This window comes from Populus trichocarpa, chromosome 12 (assembly GCF_000002775.5).
Source record: "Populus trichocarpa isolate Nisqually-1 chromosome 12, P.trichocarpa_v4.1, whole genome shotgun sequence".
Classification (NCBI taxonomy): domain Eukaryota; kingdom Viridiplantae; phylum Streptophyta; class Magnoliopsida; order Malpighiales; family Salicaceae; genus Populus; species Populus trichocarpa.
The window spans coordinates 15,327,023-15,348,581 of record NC_037296.2 but is presented as its reverse complement, the minus strand read 5'-3'; the positions used below and the strand labels follow the sequence as shown (position 1 = coordinate 15,348,581).

The 21,559-nt window shown below is 32.5% G+C and overlaps 2 protein-coding genes and 1 long non-coding RNA gene across 3 annotated transcripts; 2 read left to right on the top strand and 1 right to left on the bottom strand.

Annotated features, from left to right (window-relative positions):
* Positions 1 to 11,319: 11,319 nt before the first annotated feature.
* On the top strand, positions 11,320 to 12,602 carry LOC7484391 (uncharacterized). Its single transcript, XM_002318199.4, has 3 exons — positions 11,320 to 11,510; positions 11,639 to 11,965; positions 12,079 to 12,602. Exons 1-3 carry the CDS (start codon positions 11,441 to 11,443, stop codon positions 12,255 to 12,257), a joined length of 576 nt encoding a protein of 191 aa, XP_002318235.1. The 5' UTR covers positions 11,320 to 11,440; the 3' UTR covers positions 12,258 to 12,602.
* A 1,021-nt stretch (positions 12,603 to 13,623) lies between these two features.
* Positions 13,624 to 18,801, top strand: LOC7482099 (uncharacterized). The gene is made up of 8 exons (XM_052445836.1): positions 13,624 to 14,065; positions 14,421 to 14,562; positions 15,062 to 15,153; positions 15,345 to 15,438; positions 16,199 to 16,400; positions 16,803 to 16,821; positions 18,024 to 18,283; positions 18,474 to 18,801. The coding sequence occupies exons 1-8, from the start codon at positions 13,778 to 13,780 to the stop codon at positions 18,622 to 18,624; spliced, it is 1,248 nt and encodes a 415-aa protein (XP_052301796.1). The 5' UTR covers positions 13,624 to 13,777; the 3' UTR covers positions 18,625 to 18,801.
* Positions 18,802 to 18,894: 93 nt separating this feature from the next.
* Positions 18,895 to 19,580, bottom strand: LOC112323572 (uncharacterized). The gene is made up of 2 exons (XR_002977008.2): positions 19,254 to 19,580; positions 18,895 to 19,121 (listed from the first exon to the last, which is right to left on the bottom strand). It is a non-coding gene; the product is annotated as an uncharacterized LOC112323572 (long non-coding RNA).
* Between the last annotated feature and the right edge of the window lie 1,979 nt (positions 19,581 to 21,559).

Sequence of the window (21,559 nt, the reverse complement as noted above, 5' to 3'; positions counted from 1 at the left end):
CTGTGCCTTTGATTGTTGATGGATTTTTCTTCTTCAGAATATGCATGTTCTCATCGACAGCTTTGGCCGTCGACAATCACTTGATTCAGTTTCTAGGCAAAAAATGGATCAGTTTGCTTCCCTTCTTCCAGTCAATGTAAAAGTATTTCACACACCAAAAATTAAGGTCCTCATCTTTCAATTGCAGTATATAGTTTATTTCTCAAGGGAAACTATGAATGTCAACTGTTAAGTTCTCCATGTTAAGCTTGTATATTTGACAGAAATGTTATTTTCTAGGTTTAATGAATCCTTTTCTTCTGTTTATGTTTATTTTCTTTTTAACTGTATTTGAGTGCTAAAACTACTTTCGTATATACCTATATCCATTGTGATAAACAGATGGAGATTTGGAATTCATGAGTACTAAAATTTAAGATGTTTAGGAATAAAGTTGATATGTTGGATAATTGTCTAATATCTTAGTTCAAATAATCTAATTCATTCTTCTAGTTAAGGTGTATGGTGGCTTAATATGAAAAGCCTAGGGGGTTGGTAACTAATAGGGGGCAATGTTTGGTAAGCCAGGTGATCAGTAGTTGTGATTGTAGTAGGCGGTGTCTGGTAAGCCAGATGATCGGTAGTTAATACCTGTAAAAGGTCTCATTTGATAGATGTGGGAACTCTTCGATGGTAAAGTCAGTAACTTTGTAGAGCGAGAAAATGCAATGATATTTTAGAGAAATAGACTCTAAGAATATTATGTTGAAAATGTTAAGAATGAAGAGATTATGAACATTTAGCTGGAAGGCTTCATGGTGTATTTATAGCTCATGAATCTTTTTTTTTTTTTTTAGAGAAGAGAGGTTGAAGTGTAATTTCACATTTGTGATATTTTGAGTTGTATTCTACTCAAAATAATATGTATTGGAATAGTATAAAATATTGAGGGACCCGCGCGTAGTCCCTAAAAAATTCTCTGGTGAGTGTTGGGTTCGAAGCGCGTTCTCGAGCCCAAAAGGGTGTTGGGCTCAAGACGCGTGGCAAAGCCCATAGGGTTTTTTAGGCCATTTGGGGGGGTTTTGGGTCCATTTTATTTGGATCCATCAGTAGCTCCCAATTCTTTACGGTATTAATCTGCAAAGACTTGTAAAACTATCTGGTTATCATGACGAGCTCGTCAAACTTTCTTCGTATGAGAAGAGGGGTTGCAACCCCGGGTAATAAACTGGAGAGTCTGTGTGTAGGTGTGTGAGCCATATTTGAAAAAAAATCTAAGTATTTAGAGAGTGAGATGAGATATAAAAGATCTTATACTTAAAATTTTTTTCTATAAGGTTATGTGAAACTTATGAAGAAGAAGCTCCTTCTCAGAAGAATTTCTAAATGGCTAATGGAAACCTATGGAGGGTGAGTCTGTACTTAGAGAATATTCTAAAAGGCTGAAGGGAACCCAATGAGGGTGATCAATGGCGACGCCTATACTTATAAAAATTTCTAAATGGCAAAGGGGACAAATCTATGAAGGGTGATTCTATTACACTTGGGAAACTAAGTCCATCCCTTGAAGAGTGGTCATACTGGAGTGTGGGGGGTATGTGACCTTTCTATGATGACATAGGAGCTTGAAAGCCCTGAGAGGTCGATAATTCCCCTGGTGATAGTGTGGGGGCTTAGAAGCCCTTGGGAGGTCTTTAACCTCTATGATGATGGCGTGGGGGCTTAAGAGCCCCTAACTGAAGAGTAGTGTCAATCCAAGACTATATTGGAGATGCAAAAGATCAAAGATCAACCCCTAGCAAATTGGTGACAGGCCTTCAGGCATCACTTGAAGAATGAAGGATCCCAAATCAACCCATAACGAATTGATGAGAGGCCTTTAATTTGGCATCACCTAGAGAATAAGGTATCCCATATCAACCCTTGACGAATTGGTGAGAGGCCCCTAAACATCACCTGGAGAATATGGGATCTCATGTCAACCTCTAGTGAATTAGTGAGAGACCCTTAGGTATCACCTGAAAAATGTGTCAGTCTAAGATTATACTGTGAAGTAGGGGATCCAAGATCAACCTAGCGAGTTAGTAAGAGGCCATTTGCCATCAATTGAAGAATATGTTAGTTCGAGACTGCACTGAAAAATGAATGATCCGAGATCAACCCCTGGCGATTATGGGGATAATGCTCTAGGTAAACCAAGTCAATTCTCTTAAAAGAGAGTGGTTGGAAGCCCTTCATTGAAGATCTATAGTTAGGAAATGTATGTCCGAGATATATTATCAATATTATTTTAAAAATAAACTTACATTATCATCGAAGATCATGTATCATGAGATGATTTGTTAGACTTTGGGGAGCCTGAAGAGTTTGCCGTGAAATAAAGAGATTGGTAACTAAAGTCCATTCCGTGGTAGCCAGGGGAAGCATGTATGGAGTATCTGTTATGTGTACGGGTATCACAATGGTGTGAGCAACCCCTAAAGCGACTTGACAAGTATGGAGGCAAGATACTCTATTGGATGTCATTCTATCCAAACTTTTCTAGGTAATGCAGCAGGCTACGGGTATTGGGAGCGACTAATGGCGATGGTGATAGGGTCAAGTGTGTTACCATAGCTACTAAGACTTACTAGGGTGGTAAGGTTTGATTTTGATCTTGGGTTGCCGAAACGATCTTAGTGAGGAATTGCACCTAACTCATGAGTTGTTAAAAGTCTGGCTAGGCAAAAGTGTTTATGGTAACGGGTAGATTTATCTTGCATCCTATCCTATATGTGTCTTGGTTATATGTCATGTAATGACATGGAAATGTCAAAAACAAATTTTAGAAATTGATGGATTTTGTTATCGGTTTATAAACAACGCTAATTGATGAGTTCTAACATCCAAGATGCTTAGAAATAAGGTTGATGTGTTGAATAATTGATTGATCTTTTAGTTCAAGCAATCTAATCAATTATCCTTAGTCAAGGTGTCTGGTGGTTTGATATAGAAAGCCAATGGGGTTGGTAACTAGTAGTAGGTGATTCCTAGTAAGTTAGGTGACCGATAGTTATGGTAGTAGCAGGCGGTGTCTGGTAAGTTAAGTGACTGGTAGATGTGGTAGTAGCAGGCGATGACTGGTAAGCCAGGTGACTGATAGCTGATACCTGCAAAAGATCTTCTTTGATGGACGTATGGACTCTTCAATGATAAAGTCAGTAACTTTGTAAAGTGCAATGATATTTTAGAGAGATAGACTCTAAAAATATATATCTTGAAAATATTAAGAATAAAGAGATTGTGAACATTTGGCTTGAAGGATTCATGGTATATTTATAGCCTATGAATCTGTCTTTTTTTAAAGAGGAGGAGTTGAAGTGTAATTTTATTTTTGTGCTATTTTGAGTTGTATTCTACTCAAAATAATATATATTGGATCAATATAAAATACTGAAAGACCTGAGTGGGGTCCTAGAAAAATTCTCTGGCCAGTATTAGGTTCGAGGTGCGTGCCCGAACCCATGGAGGTGTTGGGCTCGGGACGTGTGGCCGAGCCCATGGGGTTTTTTAAGGGCTATTTTAGGGTTTTTTTAATCCATTTTATGTGGATAAACAAATAATATTTCTTTTCTATTCATAATTTATTCAGAACTAGTTTCACCTTCATGAAGTTATTTAGCTTTAGATTTCAAACAATAAAAGTTGACACCCCTATACCCAAAATGGCCAAATCCTATAAGAATCGGTTCATTTAAGTGATCCAAGCTAGAATCTTTCTTAGGTATAATGATCATGTTTTTTTATAAAACAAAAAACCAGGATACACTTGAAGCTTAAAATTTTTGTTTATTATTGAATATTATTCAATTTTATTAGAGTTAAATTAATTAGAAAGGTAAATATTGTGATTTTACATGTCTTGTTATATAAGTTATATAAGGTAGGAGTATGAAATTAATGATTGGTTAGGTGTGAGTTTACTTATAAGAATAAATTGAAAAACAAATTGGTTGAAATGATAAAATAATGTTGGTTGATATGGGGTTGGCTTTAGCATCATACAGGTATTGCATTAAATAATTATTTTGAAGGAGTTTATTATATATTTATTTTATCATGAAAAAATATTCATATAATTTGCATGATGGTATTTAAGAAACATGCCTTAATGCTCACTCACAATATTCATTGTTCGGAACTTTACTTGACGATTAAAGTTTTTAGATTAAATTAATTATTTAATATGATATTAAATTCTTAATAATCAAAATAAAATTATTCTTAAAACTTTATCTAACAGTTGAAGTTTTTAGACTTAATCGATTTTTTAATACTTATTCAAGAATATAAAAAATTTCCTTACAAATAACAAAATAGTCACCATTCATTTACTCTTCCTTCCTTAGGTAGTTTCTTTGAATTTAAAAATAAAGTTTTTGGAAAGAAAAGATATTGGTCCAAGAGCAATTTTAAATTATTTTTATAAGAGAGATTATATACATGGTATATGGCCGGGGAGAAACTAGTTTGAGAATTGGTAAAATTATATGGCATTTATACTGTTAATGTGATTTTTTTTTTTTTTTTTACATACCAGAGTTTTCAAAGTTTACACAAAAAGAAATATGTTCAAATATATATAATGGTTAAAAAGAAAAACAAAAAGGCTAGGCACTATGATGGGTTGAAGAAAATGTGGTACCTTTTTCATGTAGTGGCCCATCTGGCCCAACATTTTAATACGAGCTGTGTATGAAAGCACTAGCATGGGCTCCAACATTTCCAACGTTCAACAAGAACTCCATTTAGCAGCAACAAATCCAGCTTTTCTATTTTGAGTTAATTATAAGTTAGTCCCTTTAGTTTAGGAGAAATAATTAATTATTTATTATGGTTTTTGAAACTATATATTTAATATTTATATTTTTCAATGTATGTGTAACTTAATTTCTTTCATCACTTTCGTGTTTTTTTAATTTAGTTTGATTTTTTATTTTACAAAATATAAAAGATAAAAAAAGTAGTTAGGATTGATTGATGGACTTGAAAAACAAAATATGGAAATTTTTATAAGAAAAAAAATATTTTTTTAAATAATATACTACTAATTTAAGCATGATCAATGGTAGTTAAAGAATTATTTAATTATTTTTGTTATTATAAAAATTAATTAATTTTAAAAGATTTTATGGTGCTTGTGCAATAATAGCGGGTGACATCATATTAATTATTCTTTGATGCTCACTTTGATGCCCACTTTAAAAAAAGAGATAAGTATAAGTAGAGAGAGAAATTCTAGGTGGAGATATTTTATCATTTTTAATTAGGGATGAACAAAAAACTTAAAAAATCAATTAAATAGAGAAAAGTAAAAAAAATTAATCGAAAAAATCAAACCGTGAAAAAATAAAATGAATAAACCGATTAGAAAAAATTAAAAAAATCAATTTGGTTTTAAAAAGTTGAAATTGATTGAACCGGACCAAACCGGACCAGTTCAAACATAAAAAACCAGGAGTATAAATATTGAAACTTACTTTCTTCTAACCCCAATCAAATCAAACCAGGGGTATAACTTAATTTTTTTTAATGGAAAATTAAGTTCTTGAAGTCATTTTTCAAAGAGATTTGTGGGTTAGATAGTAGTTTATGGATCTGTAGATTTGCTTAAACTGTTTCTAGTTGTGAGAGAGAAAGGTGAATAAATATGGTGTTGTTTCTGAAAATAGGTTTTGGGATTTGGTCGGTCAAGAATCTGGGTTTGGATTGAACCTTACCATGACCGTGAAATTGGTTTATATTAATGGAGTGTTTGCTTAAAATTACCATATGATTTGTCAGTTTTGCAACTATATATTATCTTTTTAATGATCTATATATATGACTATTTTTATCGAGTTCAAAAAACAACAAATTAAGAGAAAATAAGACATCTTTTTTTTTCTACTTCTGCCATGAGTGCATTGCTGATTCTTCAAAAACCATCAAGAAGAAGGAAATAATTCAAAGCTGTAGAAAAACTTTCGTCATGGTAAAGCAAGAAGTCTCTAGAATGACGAGAAAGTTCAACTATATCATGTAATATAATAAGACCCAGCAAGCCAGCCTTCAATCAACTAACAAAACAAAACCCAGAAAGCTTCCATAGGAGCATTCCTGCTTGTCGTAATCCAAACATCTCAGCTAACCAATCATGACTTGTATTTTCTCTTTTGAGTTGCTCGGAAAAATCCCAACAAACAATATAAGAATGAAAAGGCCAAAACGTTAGTCATAAGCTAGCTGGAGAAGTGCATGACAAGTTTTATCATACTCGCACGTAACAACATTAATGGATACTTGCAGCATAGCTAGCTAGGGAGGGGAGAAATAAATATATAAAGAGGGGAGAAAAACAAGAGAAAGGAAATTAAATAAATTATATTGTGAGAGAATTCTTCTGATTTTTTTGTGAGATGGTATGCAATTTAATTTCCCTTTTTTTTATGTATTTTTATATCTTATATATATTAGTTATATGGTGTGAGTAGTATATATAAAATTTCTCGAGTTAATTTGCATCTCTTTCAACACTTGTCTTTCAATGAGCTCATCTTAGAAAAGGTAAATATATAATGATATCAACAGCATAAATCAAGCAATAATGAGCACGGCTAATCATTCGTCGTTTTAATCTTTTCTTTTCTTTTCTTTTTTTTAAAAAAAATTCAAGAAAGTAAACCTGTTAATGTATCTCTCTTACCAGGAAGTTGAATGGAACCACGTCATTTCCAAAAGTTTAGGCCCAGAAAAAAGAAAGTAAGATATTAAATTACGAACACAAACCCAAGATTTTCTCCCTAATCATGGGAGCTGCCTAACTTCTGGTCCATGTACAAACAGTAAGTATTGGTCGCCACTTGACCAGTAACTACCTCTCCGTGAGTGACGGGCCAGAAAAGTCAACGTCCTTTCTAATCTTCTCACGAAAATATTGTTCTCTTTCACATTGTTATTAGCAAGTTCTCTTTCACATTGTTATTAGCTATATATTTGAAATATTTTGTATATCAACCATTTTTTAAAACATGATCTGATATAAGTTCTATATTGTCGATCCAAAAAATATTAAAAATTAAAATGTTATAATTTTAACTAGATAATTTTTCAATTGATACTCAAGTTTTAATCTAGTTAATTGAGTCACAAGTTAAGTAAAATTTTAATTGGATTAGATTTTATTTTAATTTTTTTAATTTAAACTGATTTAGATCTCAGATAAATCTAATTTGGAGGCGATGCAGAAATTCAATTTAAATTTTAAAACAATGTTATCAACTGATATTAAACTACCCATTCTCATTGGATTTTAAATATATTTATAAATATATATGCGAGTGCATTAGGTTCCATAATATTCAAATGCTCCACTACATTTTCTATATATATAGTAATCCGCCACAATGTGAAAAGTCAAGTAAATTGCACTAGGTACGTATTGAATCCACGAGTGAGGCTTGGATTATTTTTCTCCTCATTTTTCGTTTTTCTTCTTTTAACTAAAACGTGGGTTTTATTCATGAGGTTGAATCACAATCAAAGAGAATCAGCTCCACGTGTATTTGTCACAATCATAATTTTAAATTTAATTAATGGTTTATATATACAAGTATAACGTAATAATTAACTCAAAACCTCAGATGTTTGGTCCATGATTAATTAATAAAGGTGGTAAGTACTTAATTGTTATTCCTTCAACCCTCAGCACCGAAATTCCGAGAAATTATTATATATGATGGTTGAAGATTCTAAAAAGTAAAATAAAATTAGACTTAAATGATCTTGGAAACAACATTCAGAGAAATTTAAGATGAATGAAAAACAACTTATAGTCTTAATTGATACACACAAGTTGGCTTGAACATCTTCTTTATGCACGTTTAATTTCGCTGTATAAAATGGTGGAGACAAGTGATCTACAGTCAGTCAACTCATCGTGAAGAACCTCCATTCAAAGAAGAGAAGAGAAGAGGAAAAAAGAAGATTTGATAACTCATCAGCCACCTAGCTAGCTAATAACCATTCTTTATGCGTTCTCGAGAAAGTTTTTGCCCTCTTCCCTGCAGCTCACAATTCTAGGAGCTATGAAAGTTCTTACCCTCTTTCCATGCAACTCATAATTCTAGCTGTGACACCTGACATGCTCTTTCCATGGTGTAAAACATCGATCACAGTATACCTTACGACTCACGAAGAAAATGAAGAGAATGCTTGTTTTTATTTTAAAAAAAAGAATTAAATTTTTTATTTTATTTTAAATTAATTTTTTATATCTTTATATTATTTTGTTGTGTTGATATTAAAAATAAATAAATATATTAAAGTAATATATTTCTAAATAAAAAACACTATAAAAAATAATCATTAGCATAATTAATATCAATCCAATTTAAAGAATATAGATTCATTTTCAATTATCAAAAGACACATCTTTATATAGTTATGTTTAATTAATGTTTTATGGTAAAAAAAATATAAAATAGATAAAAACATGAAGATATAAATATAAAATAAATATATTTTAAAAACAATTTTACAATGAATTCTTTATTTTTAATAAAAAGAAAAGGAAACATGCTCCTCTCCCAACTGATTCGATTTTTTATAAGTCAAAATAGTAATCTAATACTACTTTACGATCAGTACGATGTGAATCTCAAGTAGAAATTTTAAATTTGAACTGTTTATAAGCTAATTAATCAACTGCTTTTATCAAGTTTTTAGCATCATGCATGAAAGTACTGATATCTAGGCATCGAGAATGAACAAATTGGACTATATTAACACATATACTAAACCGTGTGGAGGAATCACTGTTCCTCATACACATTTCACTGTGGATTACAACAGTAATTCACAGTGATTCTTCCCCACTTTTTTTTTTTTTTTTTTTTTTGAAACCTATTTTTTTTTTCATTTATTTTTTCTTTTGTTTTTTCCAAAATTATTTTTGTTAATTTTACTTTTTAAATATTGACCTGGTTAAAATTTTTGCTTTGTAATTTTTTTCTTGAAAATACTGTGGATTGCTGCGATGTTTTTCCACATAATTTTTCTATTTTATTTTTATATTTTAAAAAATTATATTTTTCAATTTTTTTTTAATATGAAGCTGATTGAGAATTTAGTTTTGTAATTTTTTTCTTTAAAACATTGTTTATTGCTACAGTGTTTCTCTGCATGATTTTTTTTATGATTTTCTCTAAAATTATTTTTTTTATTTTATTTTTTAATATTGAGCTGGTTAAAAATTACAGTTACAATATGTGAGGAAAACACTTTAACTTTCCTCGAAAATTACTGTTGGTTGCTACAGTGTTTTTTCCCACATGGTTTTTTTCTGTTTTCGTTATGTTTTTCCCTAAAATTATCTTTGTCAATTTTATTTTTTAAATATTAAGCTGGTTAAGAATTGTAATTACAAGTAAATACAAGTTTTTCCTCAAAAAACACTATGGATTGATACAGTTTTTCCTCACATAGTTTTTTTCCAGTTTCTTTTGTGTTTTCTTTTTTTGTAATATTTTTTTCCAAAATCATTTTCGTCGATTTTATTTTTTTAAATATTGAGTTGGTTAAAATTTAACTTTGTAATAAAGCTTAATCATGTCGGGAAAGTATTGTAGCTTTGCTCATAAAACATTGTGGATTGCTACAGTGTCTCTCCGCATAGTTTTTTTTGTTATAATTTTTTTCAAATTATCTTTTTCAATTTTATTTTTTTGATATTGAGTTGTTTGTGAATTACAATTACAAGTCATTACAAATAAGGCTAAATCATGTGGGGAAGCACTGTAGCTTTCATCACAAAATACTGTGAATTGCTACAGTGTTTCCAACATGATTTTTTCCCTTTTTTTTGGTGTTTGTTTTTTTTTCTAAAATTATCTATGTTGATTTTTTTTTAATATTGAGCCAATTAAGAATTTAGCTTTGTTATTTTTTTTTCTTTAAAACACTGTGAATTGTTGTAGTGTTTTTCCATGTGATTTTTTTATGATTTTTTCCAAAATTATCTTTGTCGATTTTTTTTTTAATATTGAGTTGGTTAAGAATTATGATTACAATAAAGCTAAATCATATGAGAAAAGCGTTGTAGTTTTTCTCACAAAACACTGTGGATTGCTATAATATTTCTCTAAATAGTTTTTTAGTTTATTTTATTGGGAAAAACGCTATAATTTTCCTCACAAAACATTGTCAATTACTGCAACATCTTTTCTCATGGGTTTTTTTCCTTCCAAAATTATCTTTGTTGGTTTTTTTTTAATATTAAGTTGATAGAGAATTTAGCTTTGTATTTTTTTTTTGCTTTTTATTAACTGAAAAGCTAAATCATGTGGCGAAATCACTGTATCTTTCCTCACAAAACACTGTAGATTGCTACAAATCATTTTATTCAGTCTCTAAGTTTTTGATCACCAGCACAACTTCTTTTTCCGTCATGAAATATTTGCTCCATCATACCTTTAATTTCTATTACTTATTTAGTGCTGGTTCACAATTATAACACTATCAAGTGCATTTGTTTTATAAACCCGCGGCAACGCGCAGGCAAGTCATCTCGTATATATATATATATTGCATTGGTTTTTAATTAGTCAAATCGTTAATTAACCCGTACGTCAAATCGTTAACATATATACCAAACCAAGATTTTTATGCAATGAATCAACCAGTCCAGCACCCCTAAAAGTTTGACAAATTTTTAATTGTAGTCCTAAGAATTTTAATATCCTTCAAATATACCCTTAAATTTAATTAAGGTTTCCTTCATTAAAAAAAAAAAAACCATTATTCCCTCCAAAGATTAATTTTATACATTATTCTATAATCACTTTATATTCATTTTATTTTCCAATGTATATTAATCCTAATATATCTTATATTAATTAGCATATAGTAGCCCCCCATACATAAAATCCTAATTCCGTCCCTGCAGGAGTCCTCAGCTCTCACTATCTCGACAGTTAGCAGCATGAGCAGCGGTTCTCGAACCGGCGGCTACCATTGATACAAGCCAAAGTTAGAACCTAAGTACTACTTCCAAAATCATGGATCACGTTCATGGTAAGAGTCACACACCCGCCATTGATTTCGGCCATCTTTGACTGGTAAATACAACTTCTTTTCGGAACAGAGAAATTAACGACCTTTGCGGCACGAAACCCCATTATTGTGGGGTCAACACCAATGACCAAAATCTTCATTAACACATTCTTTAACATTGACAGTACTGTTACAGTAACATTCCTGACACTGCTTTCCAATATTCTACACTGCCCTTGAACAAGTATAAATGCCCCCACATCCAGCTCTTCTCATTCCTCACAACTTACTCCTCCTAGGACAAACACAAAAGTTGTCGCCAACTTTTTGAAGCCTAATTAACAAATATCGGGCACCAGCTTCCTGTTTTTAACCAAAACTGTGCTTAATTATGGCTTCTAGCTTCAGAATTCTGTCAGTCCTGGCTATTGCCCTTGCCATCTGTGTGCAAGGTACTCTAGGTAAGCAAGGTTTCGTTCTCTCTTTCTCTGGCAATATTGCTAGAAGCTAGCTAGCAGCCCTTCTTGATGTTCTTGGATTTTCTTTAACAAATTACTTGATCATATAATGGTATTATATATTGTTGCAGGAGAAATAGCATGTGAACATCTTGACCAAGACACATGTGCCTATGCAATCTCATCGGCCGGCAAGCGTTGCGTGCTCGAGAAACGCGTGAAAAGGACCGGAGAAGAAGCATACACCTGTCGCACATCCGAAATTGAGGCTGATAGATTAAGGAACTGGATTGAGACAGACCAATGCATCAAAGCATGTGGACTTGACAGAAAATCACTTGGAATCTCAACAGATTCTCTCCTCGAGTCTCGCTTTGCACAACAGCTTTGCTCTCCTCAGTGCTATTATAGCTGCCCTAACGTTATCGATCTTTACTTCAACCTTGCTGCTGCTGAAGGTAAATAACAAACATGTCCATCGATCTTCCGTCATTCAATAAACTAATCGTAATGGAACACAAGTAATCAGTACTGCATGCCACTTACACCATTCTTTTCTCTGTTTTGGCAGGAGTGTTTCTCCCCAAATTATGCGAGGCACAAGAAGGAAATGCAAGAAGAGGACTGATGGCTGATATCAAAAGTTCTGGTTTTGTTGCACCAGGACCAGTGAAGTACACAGTTGCCCCAGCACCAGTTGAACCAGTAAAATACACAGTTTCCCCAGCAATGTCACCTTATTATAATTAAACCTTTTGAAAGGGAAAGGAAAGGAATTAATCAAGAGTATACATGTATGTGTGTGGCCATAGATACTAGCTAGGCAGCAAACAAATACAATAAGGGAGTTCACCAATTGAGTAGCCGGCCGGCCTGAGTAGTCCACCATTTGTAGTATTTCGTGTGCATATATACCAGTGTGTGCTGTGCCAGTTATTTGAATCACACTAAGGTGCTGCCCAGATGTTCTTAATTATAGGTAGATTTGGGTGTGTTTTGTGTATTATTTTTATATGATTGAATTTGCCTATGAGCAACGCATACAGATATATGAATATTGTATCCAATATATAATTAATAAACTTGTTTTGATTATACATCCATTTTCCAATTGAATTATTAATTTATGTATTATTAATTAGTTCAAGCCGACCTCTTGCTTCTAGTTAATTATATATATTGAAATGTCTGGCTACAAATTAAATATAACAAGTCAAAACAAATCATAATTAAAATATATTTTTCCATGAAAGTAAACATTCACTTGAGTAACCTTTCCGACTGTTTTGAAAATCATGCACAATTTCATTTCTTGATGGGCTTGATCGTTTAAGTTAATGCTTCAGCTTTCTTTTGTGTCACCAGGAAAGCTTAGGAAATTGGGAAACGTTGATCCATTATGATAAGAGGCAAATTGTAGCCTAAAAGTCATAATTAATTGGGTAATTTTCATTTTGTGGGTAAAATGGTATGAAGGTTCCATAGTTACGTGGTTTTGTGGCATTTGTATCCTTTTTTTTTTATTATCAGGGATGACAATGAATATTTATTAAATACGTTTTTTTATTTATTTCATGAAAGTCTCCGAATATCTCTCTGCATGTCTCAATTCATACAAGACTAGAAAAATACTAAGATTATAAAAATATATAAAAAAATATAAATATAAAAAATTATTTATATATATAAATTAGGATATTAAGGTCTGTTGAATCGAAATATTTTACCTCCACCCCTTGAATAAATCTTGATATTTTTATCTTGTTTTTAACTGATAAAACATCATAGTTTAATAGTTACACTGACTTATATATCTACATTTATACGGAAAAATAATTTATCCTCTATATCATTTGATTTATTTTTAAAAAATAATTAAAATAATTTCTTTAAATATTAAGAATTTTGATAAAAAAAAAAAATACAAACCTAATTTGGATGTAAGCACTTCTTTTGTTTTGAGATTTGGGCCATTTTCGATACCGAAGGAATTCTGATTTCAATCTTGTGCGTTGTGACCCATAATCTGGGCCCAGAAAATGACTGATCCATTGGACTTGGGAGCTAGAGCAAAAGAAATAAAAAAATAAAAATAAAATCTGCTGCAAAGCGCTAAAACCCCTCCTCCATCTCCCACTAGTCACCAGCAAAAAACAACACGTTGCCACTGTAAAACCCTGCACGAAGACACAGCACAGCTTCCTCCTAGTTCAAGTTCCTCTGAAAACATCCTCTTTGGTTCTGCTTAAAATCTACACTTTGAAGACAAGATGGTGAGCAAAAGACAGAAACTAGCACGAAAGAGATTCAAAGGGGAACATCCTGAGTTGTTTCCAAAACCAGAACCAACACTACTCAAGGATCCCAACAAGAAGAAAAAGAAAAAGAGCTTGCTCAAGAGAAAAAAGTCTGACCCAAATGAGCCTTATAAAAAAGGGTTTGGACGACACCCACTTAGAGTTCCTGGTATGAAGCCTGGTGATAGTTGTTTTATTTGTAAAGCTAAAGACCATATTGCCAAACTTTGCCCTCAAAAATCTGAGTGGGAAAGGAATAAGGTTTGTTCTTTTTATTGCTCTTGGTTTATAGTTCTCTGAAATTTTTTTTACTGGGTTTGATTGATAATTCTTATAAAGTTTTGAGTCTTTGTTACCTGTTAGGTATTGGATTGGGTAGAGAAAAGCGCTTTTTTATTGAGTTTGATATGAATTCTTGCTCTTAATAGTGTTATAGGTGTGGGTTTTAAAGAAAAGTAGGTTTGGAATTGGATATTGGGTGTGGAATATGTTTATAATTGAAGATTTTTTGCTCATTGAAATTTTGATTTTGTGGTTGAATGTGAGGTGTTGTTTATTTAAATGAAGAAAATGATGGTGGTGTTTTGGTTTTGTGTGTTAATGATGATTGCTGCAGATATGTTTGCTTTGTCGGCACCGTGGGCATAGCCTCAAGCGTTGTCCCAACAAGAATGACGAGACTATGGATCAGAAATCGTGTTACAATTGTGGGGAAAAAGGGCATTCGCTTTCTCAATGTCCTCAGCCAAGAGAAGATGGTACATCATCTTTCAATGGAGTTTAAATAGCTCTAGCTTGGCTGACTTTTTGAATGATTTCTTTATGCGATTAATTTCAATGGAAATAAGACATTTCTTGGTGTAAGATATTGTGTGATCAGTTTGTTTAGTTCCTACATTTTTTTGTATTGTTTGTTTGTTGGTGAGGGCAACATGACTGCTGGTAAATCAGAATCATTCTTTCAGGTCTTTGGAAAAGTGGTGGTCTATTTAATTTTTTTTATTGCATAATGAAAATGACTCTGAATTGGAATTATTATATAAATATTTTTAGGTTTTGGAATCAGCTGTTTTATAGATTAATTATGTACAGACCTTTTCAATTACTAGTGGTAGGACTTGTTAAGTGGGGGTGAATTCAAAATTGAGCACAGTAATCACTGATTTTGTTAAGAGAATTGGACCTTCATGATAACTCATTTGTTGTTGACAATGCTGTTGTTATTACGGAAGTGATTTATTTCTTTTTATAATGCAGGGGGAACAAAGTTTGCCAATTGCTTTATTTGTAATGAACGTGGACATTTGAGCAAGGACTGCCCTAAAAATACTCGTGGTATATACCCGAAGGTATGTGGAACTTCACTATTTTAATGTTTGCTGTTGCCATAATGCAGTCTGCTATGCTCTTTTTTTTGTTTTTTTATGGTGGTGCTACATGCTCGGTATCTAGATGCTCAATCGACTTCCATCTTCAGCCATCTAGGCATACTATCCATTCATTAATTTCCAACATCTTAGAAATACACGGGTTCTTACAGGGTGGTTGCTGTAAAGTATGTGGTGGTGTAACACATTTGGCTAGAGATTGTCCTGATAAGGGTTTGAGAGGTTCTGCAGCCACTGGCAAAGAAGGTAAGCATAAAACATGCCAGCTTTTAACTGCCTTTATTTAAATCTTCTGCTTATAGAGTTGGTTACCTAAAATTTGACACACAGAAGACGCTTGTTTTTTTTTATTATTATTTATTGGCATAGAGCCTGTCTCCTTGCTTATGCAGTGTATACTGCTGATGTTGTTTTAAGTTCTGGAGTATTTGGATGGTGAATGAAATAGTTTGAATACAGGTGTAGCTATAACTCTCGACCGTAATGAAATAGTAAAACATTATTAGACAAACAAGAGAAAATAGGAAACAGGAAAATAGGTAGTGCTAGATCAAGAATGGTAGCTGCTTTGACTGTACAAGCTGATACATACTACCGGAGCTGGCAAAAATCACCCTGCTCTATTGAAATGGTTGATAACAGTAATTCGTCAAAAATGCTTTGTTCTGCTGGTTGAAGCATGAATTGTGTGGCCTTACAGTAATAGGATAGAGGCTGATATAACATTATAAAGAGTCGTATACAAATCCTAGTATGATGTGTCAACCCACAGTTTGGGTCACAGAGCGAAAACATGAGCTCCATGGAAATGAGACTTGATATGGGTATTGTCAAAAATATGGCATGGGTTGCAAACCAGTACTGTCTTGTACAATTTTTGAAAATGAATCTTGTCTGCATATATATTCTTTAAAGACCATATGTGTTCTTTCTTTCCTTTCTTATTCTTCTTTTCTATATAATGTGCCATGTTTTACTTACCCCATTATTTATCTCCAAATTTCAGCTACTGGAAGGGAAGTAAGGCCTACCGGGCGGGTGACTAAGTTTGTAAGTGGAGATGAGCTTGATGATGATTTTATGACAGGAAACATGTATAGCATTCCAGAAGACAAGTCATCTGATTCAAAAATCGATCCTTCTGTTTCAAAAGATGTTCATGTAAAATCAAAAAAGAAACAAGGTCCTAAAGTAGTGAACTTTGTAGGGTAGAAACTGTTCTGAGATGAATAATAGATGAATAGTGTGTTTGAGATTAGATTTTGTTTTTTAAAATATTTTTTATTCGGAAATGTTAAAATAATATTTTTAATTTTTATTTTTTAAAATTTATTTTTGATATCAGTACGTTAAAACAATCTAAAAACACATAAAAAAAATTATTATTTTAGTTTTTTAATGTTTACTTTGCATGCTTCAAGTAAAGTGCTAAATAAAATGTTATTTTATTATCTCTCTTATAAAAATGTTATTTCTACTTGTAAAAATACCAAAAAATTATTCATTGCAATAATATTTTTTTTCACTTTTTTTTTCCTTTTATTTTTTTAAATTTATTTTATTTTTGTTTGTTTTATAAGATTATCTTATTCTTATAACTTGTGTTATAGATTTGGTGAATTTACCAAGGTTAACTTGAGTTTTTTATTTTGTTAATTTTTTTAATTAATTTTTTTTTAATTTTATCATTTAATATTGAGTTGATTAAGAATTGTCGGGATTGTTTTTAGACCTATTAAGTTAATTGAGTCATATTGAGTTGTTAAAATAATTGTGTATTAAATATATTAAAATACAATTGGTTTTTGTAAATGATTTTTTACCATAAGAGGGTACATAAATAAATAAATAAAAATAACTAAGCACTCTATTTTCCATGCTCAGTTAAATATTGAATTTGCACATCTATTTTCTTCTAATCGCAGCTTAATTTCCCCAACTCTATGGAACCCTACCTTGCCATTCTCTGTAAAATAATTTACCAGCAAAATTAATCCCATTAGAAAACCTATAACTGATCGTTGACCGTTACCCTGATAAAAATTACTATATTTATAAGCAAACCCTTAAAATAGAGCACACTATTTTTATTTATTTTTTTCTCAGAAACAAAAGGAGGCAGCAAGTTGATACGTGATAGAGGGGTTGAGAAGACAGGCATAACGTGGCAACGTTAATCGGTTTCGAGCTTACTATTTTTGCTGTCTTTGATGCATGAAACCGTTGTTGTGGACACGATGAGCCTAGGAATATTAGACAAATCTCAACCCATGTTTTGTCCCTCAAATTTCTCACCTTCCCCGTATTTGTCTGACCTCATTGTATACCCCGAATCAAGGATCTGATCTTTACCCCCTTCTCCTCTCCTCTTCTGCACGCCCATCTTTCCATTCCCTTTTCCTTCCTGAGTTTTCACGAGGTTTTTGCTCTCATTGGAAGTCAACATGGTATGCTCCTTATCTCCTACGTTCTTATGATATTCTGAAAAGCATGTGTCATTAATCTTCTAAGTTCTACATTGCTAGCTTTCATTAATTAATTTATATGGAAGCCTAGCATGATGCGATGTTGGATCAAATATGTGGATATTCAGCAGGAATTGTCGTTTCATCAAATTTTTATTCGAGGCCATTTCTATTTCTTAAAAATCGATTTCATTTCTGTTCATTCATTGAATTCAGCAGCTCAAATGATTCATGCCTTGTAATTTCAATCCACCGTACGTGTTTATCGAGCAGGATGGTCCATGTGTTTTCTTGGAAATTGTTTGATCCCATACATGTCTGTTTTCTTCTCTATATATTTTCCAATTAAACATTTGGATTAATTAGGCGAACGCGGCGTCTGGAATGGCTGTTGATGATGAATGTAAGCTGAAGTTCTTGGAACTAAAGGCAAAGAGGAACTACCGATTCATCATTTTCAAGATTGAGTCTCAGCAGGTGGTGGTAGAGAAACTTGGGAGCCCTGAAGAAACTTACGAGGAATTCGCTGCATCTCTCCCTGCTGATGAGTGTCGCTATGCTGTCTTTGACTATGATTTCACAACTAATGAGAATTGCCAGAAAAGTAAAATCTTCTTCATTGCATGGTAATTGCATAGTTGCTCAAATTGCTTAAAATTTTCTTTCCTATATTTGCCTAGCTCAAACCAAAAATATATAGCAAACTATGCATGATACTCTGGCTAATGCTTCGCTGCTTGTTGGAGTCATTTTTTTGAACAAAACATGTGAAACGCTTACCAGACACAGAATTACTAGATTGTTTTGCCTTTGTAGGTCACCTGATACATCAAGGATCAGAAGTAAGATGGTCTATGCAAGCACCAAAGACAGATTCAAGAGGGAACTAGATGGCATTCAAGTGGAGTTGCAAGCAACAGATCCTAGCGAAATGAGCTTTGACATTATTAAGTCTCGAGCTCTTTAGACATCGTTGTTTCTCTTCCTTCAACTGCCAGTCTTTCTTGACGAATTTCATTTCGCCGGTGTTGTTTATTTATTTACTTTTTTATGTTTATTCTTCTAACTTAATCCTAATTTTTGTTGTATGGATTTATGTTAACCTTGTTTGATATAATATTATGCATTATTTCTTCATGTTCAATACTTGTTAAGATATTTGCTCTGCGTTACGTTTTGATATGCATTATTATTCCTGCTGCTAAAACACATTGAGAGATCACTATAATATGATGTCTTGATGAAATAAACTAGCATTCTGATATTGAAATGAGGATTGATCTTATAACAAGCATATGATACAGTTAAGTACTGCTACTGTCAAGAAAAGAAATAGAAACTAATCTACAACACGATACTTCAAGGAAACAGATAATATCTAGCAGAGCTTACGTAGAACATCCTCGAATTTGTACCTCATGTAATCCAAAAACTGATAGTTCAAAGTAGATATGCCTCCATCTCCTGTTAGTAATCAAGAAGTCAAAAAGGGTCTAAAAGCTAACCACAAATCCAACTGCCATGCTCACATAAAACCAATACACTTCCTTGCTCGCCCATGCTCAAACACTTCAGTTCCATTGATCATGAACTCACCTGCAAGTTTTCAGCAGTGGCTGTGCTGCACATAAACAACTGATTGTGTGTAGTGACGTGAAAAAGATGAACATTGAACTTCGTTGCTAGTGCTTGTAGTCTTTATTCGTAGTGATAACCAAAAGCAAATTAAGAGCGCTTCTAGACTGAGAGATTAAATTGTTAAGTCCAACTCCAAGAAACAAATTAGGAACCATAAAGTTACCAACAAAAGGTAAGAGGAAGGATCGATCATGGTTAGAGATGAGAAATTTACATAGGATACTAGAAGAAGATGGTTAAGGCGACATCCTGACAAGGTAATGCTGATAAAGAAGGGAGTGTGCTTGCCTTAATAATGTCCGTCTCATTTCAGTTATTTGTAAGGAAATACAAGGTGGGCCTTACGGATGTGACTTGTCATGTTATGGCAGACATCCTGAGCCCATTCGCGATAATCCCTTTTACCAGGCCAAGAAGCTAGCAAATTTTTTAAGGATCTATTATAACTTGTTTGAGCCTCAAAAGTGCTTTTTCTCTCTCACTCTGACCACACCCCATGTTGGAAATGCATAACAAAAACTAATCTTAGTGGTTACAGTGGCCAGAAACCAAAGGAAGAGAATTGCAAAAGAACACGTTGAATTTTTCATTACCATGTACTGCCTTTTGGTGTTCTTCGCATTCTTCTTTAGCTCATGCTGCAGTTTAAGGCTTCTTATTTTTTTTGTTCTGAACTTGGTTTTGGCTTTGATTGCCCGACTTTCTCAACCCCTTTTGGATGATTGTTTTTTCTCAATGGCTGTCTCTTTGGCTAGCTCCAAGGTGTCTATCAATATATCCGGTGCTGTCAAAATTAGAAAAAGCTCCATTCGTTCCTGTTTGAAATACCTGACAATTTGCAATTTTGAACACCATTTGCAAGAGAAAATTAATTAGATACAATATCCGCATGCACCCTCACTACTACGTACATTCTAATAACTGCAAGTTAACGGATGCTTTCGTAATGATAATTGGGTATGAAAAAGGAAAAGTCTTTCAATGTTCAGAAGAAAGAAACGAGGAGGGGCCATTTTAACCATGTAGATGTAGGGTACCCAATCTTTCGTTTCAAGCTCTTGAAAGAAGAGAGAATCTTCAGAACCGAAAAAGTAAATCAATTATGGAGAAACCAGTTTGGTCACAACTTTCAACTTGTCAACCCAGTTTTCATGTCACTATACTTTTCTTCCTCATCTCCATCTCCAACAGTCTCTCTCTCTCTCTCTCTCTCTCTCTCTCTCTCTATATATATATATATATATATATATATATATATATATATATATATGATGGCCGACAAGGTGCGGTTTCAAGGTCTCCGTCGCCTTTGCCATTACGCGTTCATTTCTAAATCCCACATAAGCTAGCCATGATGAAAATTGTTAGTTAACTACGTACCCAAGTTAAGGGAGGAACAATATATCGAATAAACCTTGTATGATTTTCAATTTCATTCCCATATATCAAATATTTTTCAATCAATTATGAGATTCTTCCATATAAAATCACCATAATTTTTTAATAGGAAATTAAGATCAGATTTTAACACTGGATATGAGTTTAATACATGTTTAAATCCTAGGACCAGCTGATAGAACACAGCTAAAGTTGTAAATGTTTATAGTTTTTTTATTTATTTAGCAAAAGTCCCATAAAATTTGAAAAGATAGGTTTAAATACTTCAAACATAAAAAACAACTAGAAAACAACCGAGAAAGAAAAATAATTAAACTAAAATCTAAAATCAACAAGCAAAGTCCTAGATTACGGGCCAAAGCTTTGAATGCATTTTTTAGAGCTTTGGAATGGAGTTTGACGAGTCTGAGCAATCTAGATTCACTGAGCATGAATAGGATTTGAAGAATAGTTCCATTTTCTTTACGAATCCACCTATATAAAATTTGAGTTGAATTTTAAAAATTATATTATTTTGAGTTAAATTACCTATTTGGATAACTTCTTAGACTATTTTTTTTAATCTATATGATCCATAAAATTCTGAGTAATTAATATAATCATTTTATTGGATAAAATAATTCAAAAATATTAACAAATATGCATGAAAGGACTCAATTAAGAAATATATTAAACAATCTAGAGGCCGGGTTGAAAAATGTTTTAGTTTGGAGATCCAATTGTAAATTAATTAATGGGTAGATTGGGGATTGACACGATCTAGGTTGCTCTAAAATAAATATAAAAATATTTTATCAAATTGAAAAATAAGATAATTTTTCTTAAGAACCCTAAACATTACATGATCGGTCATATGCCTACTCTAT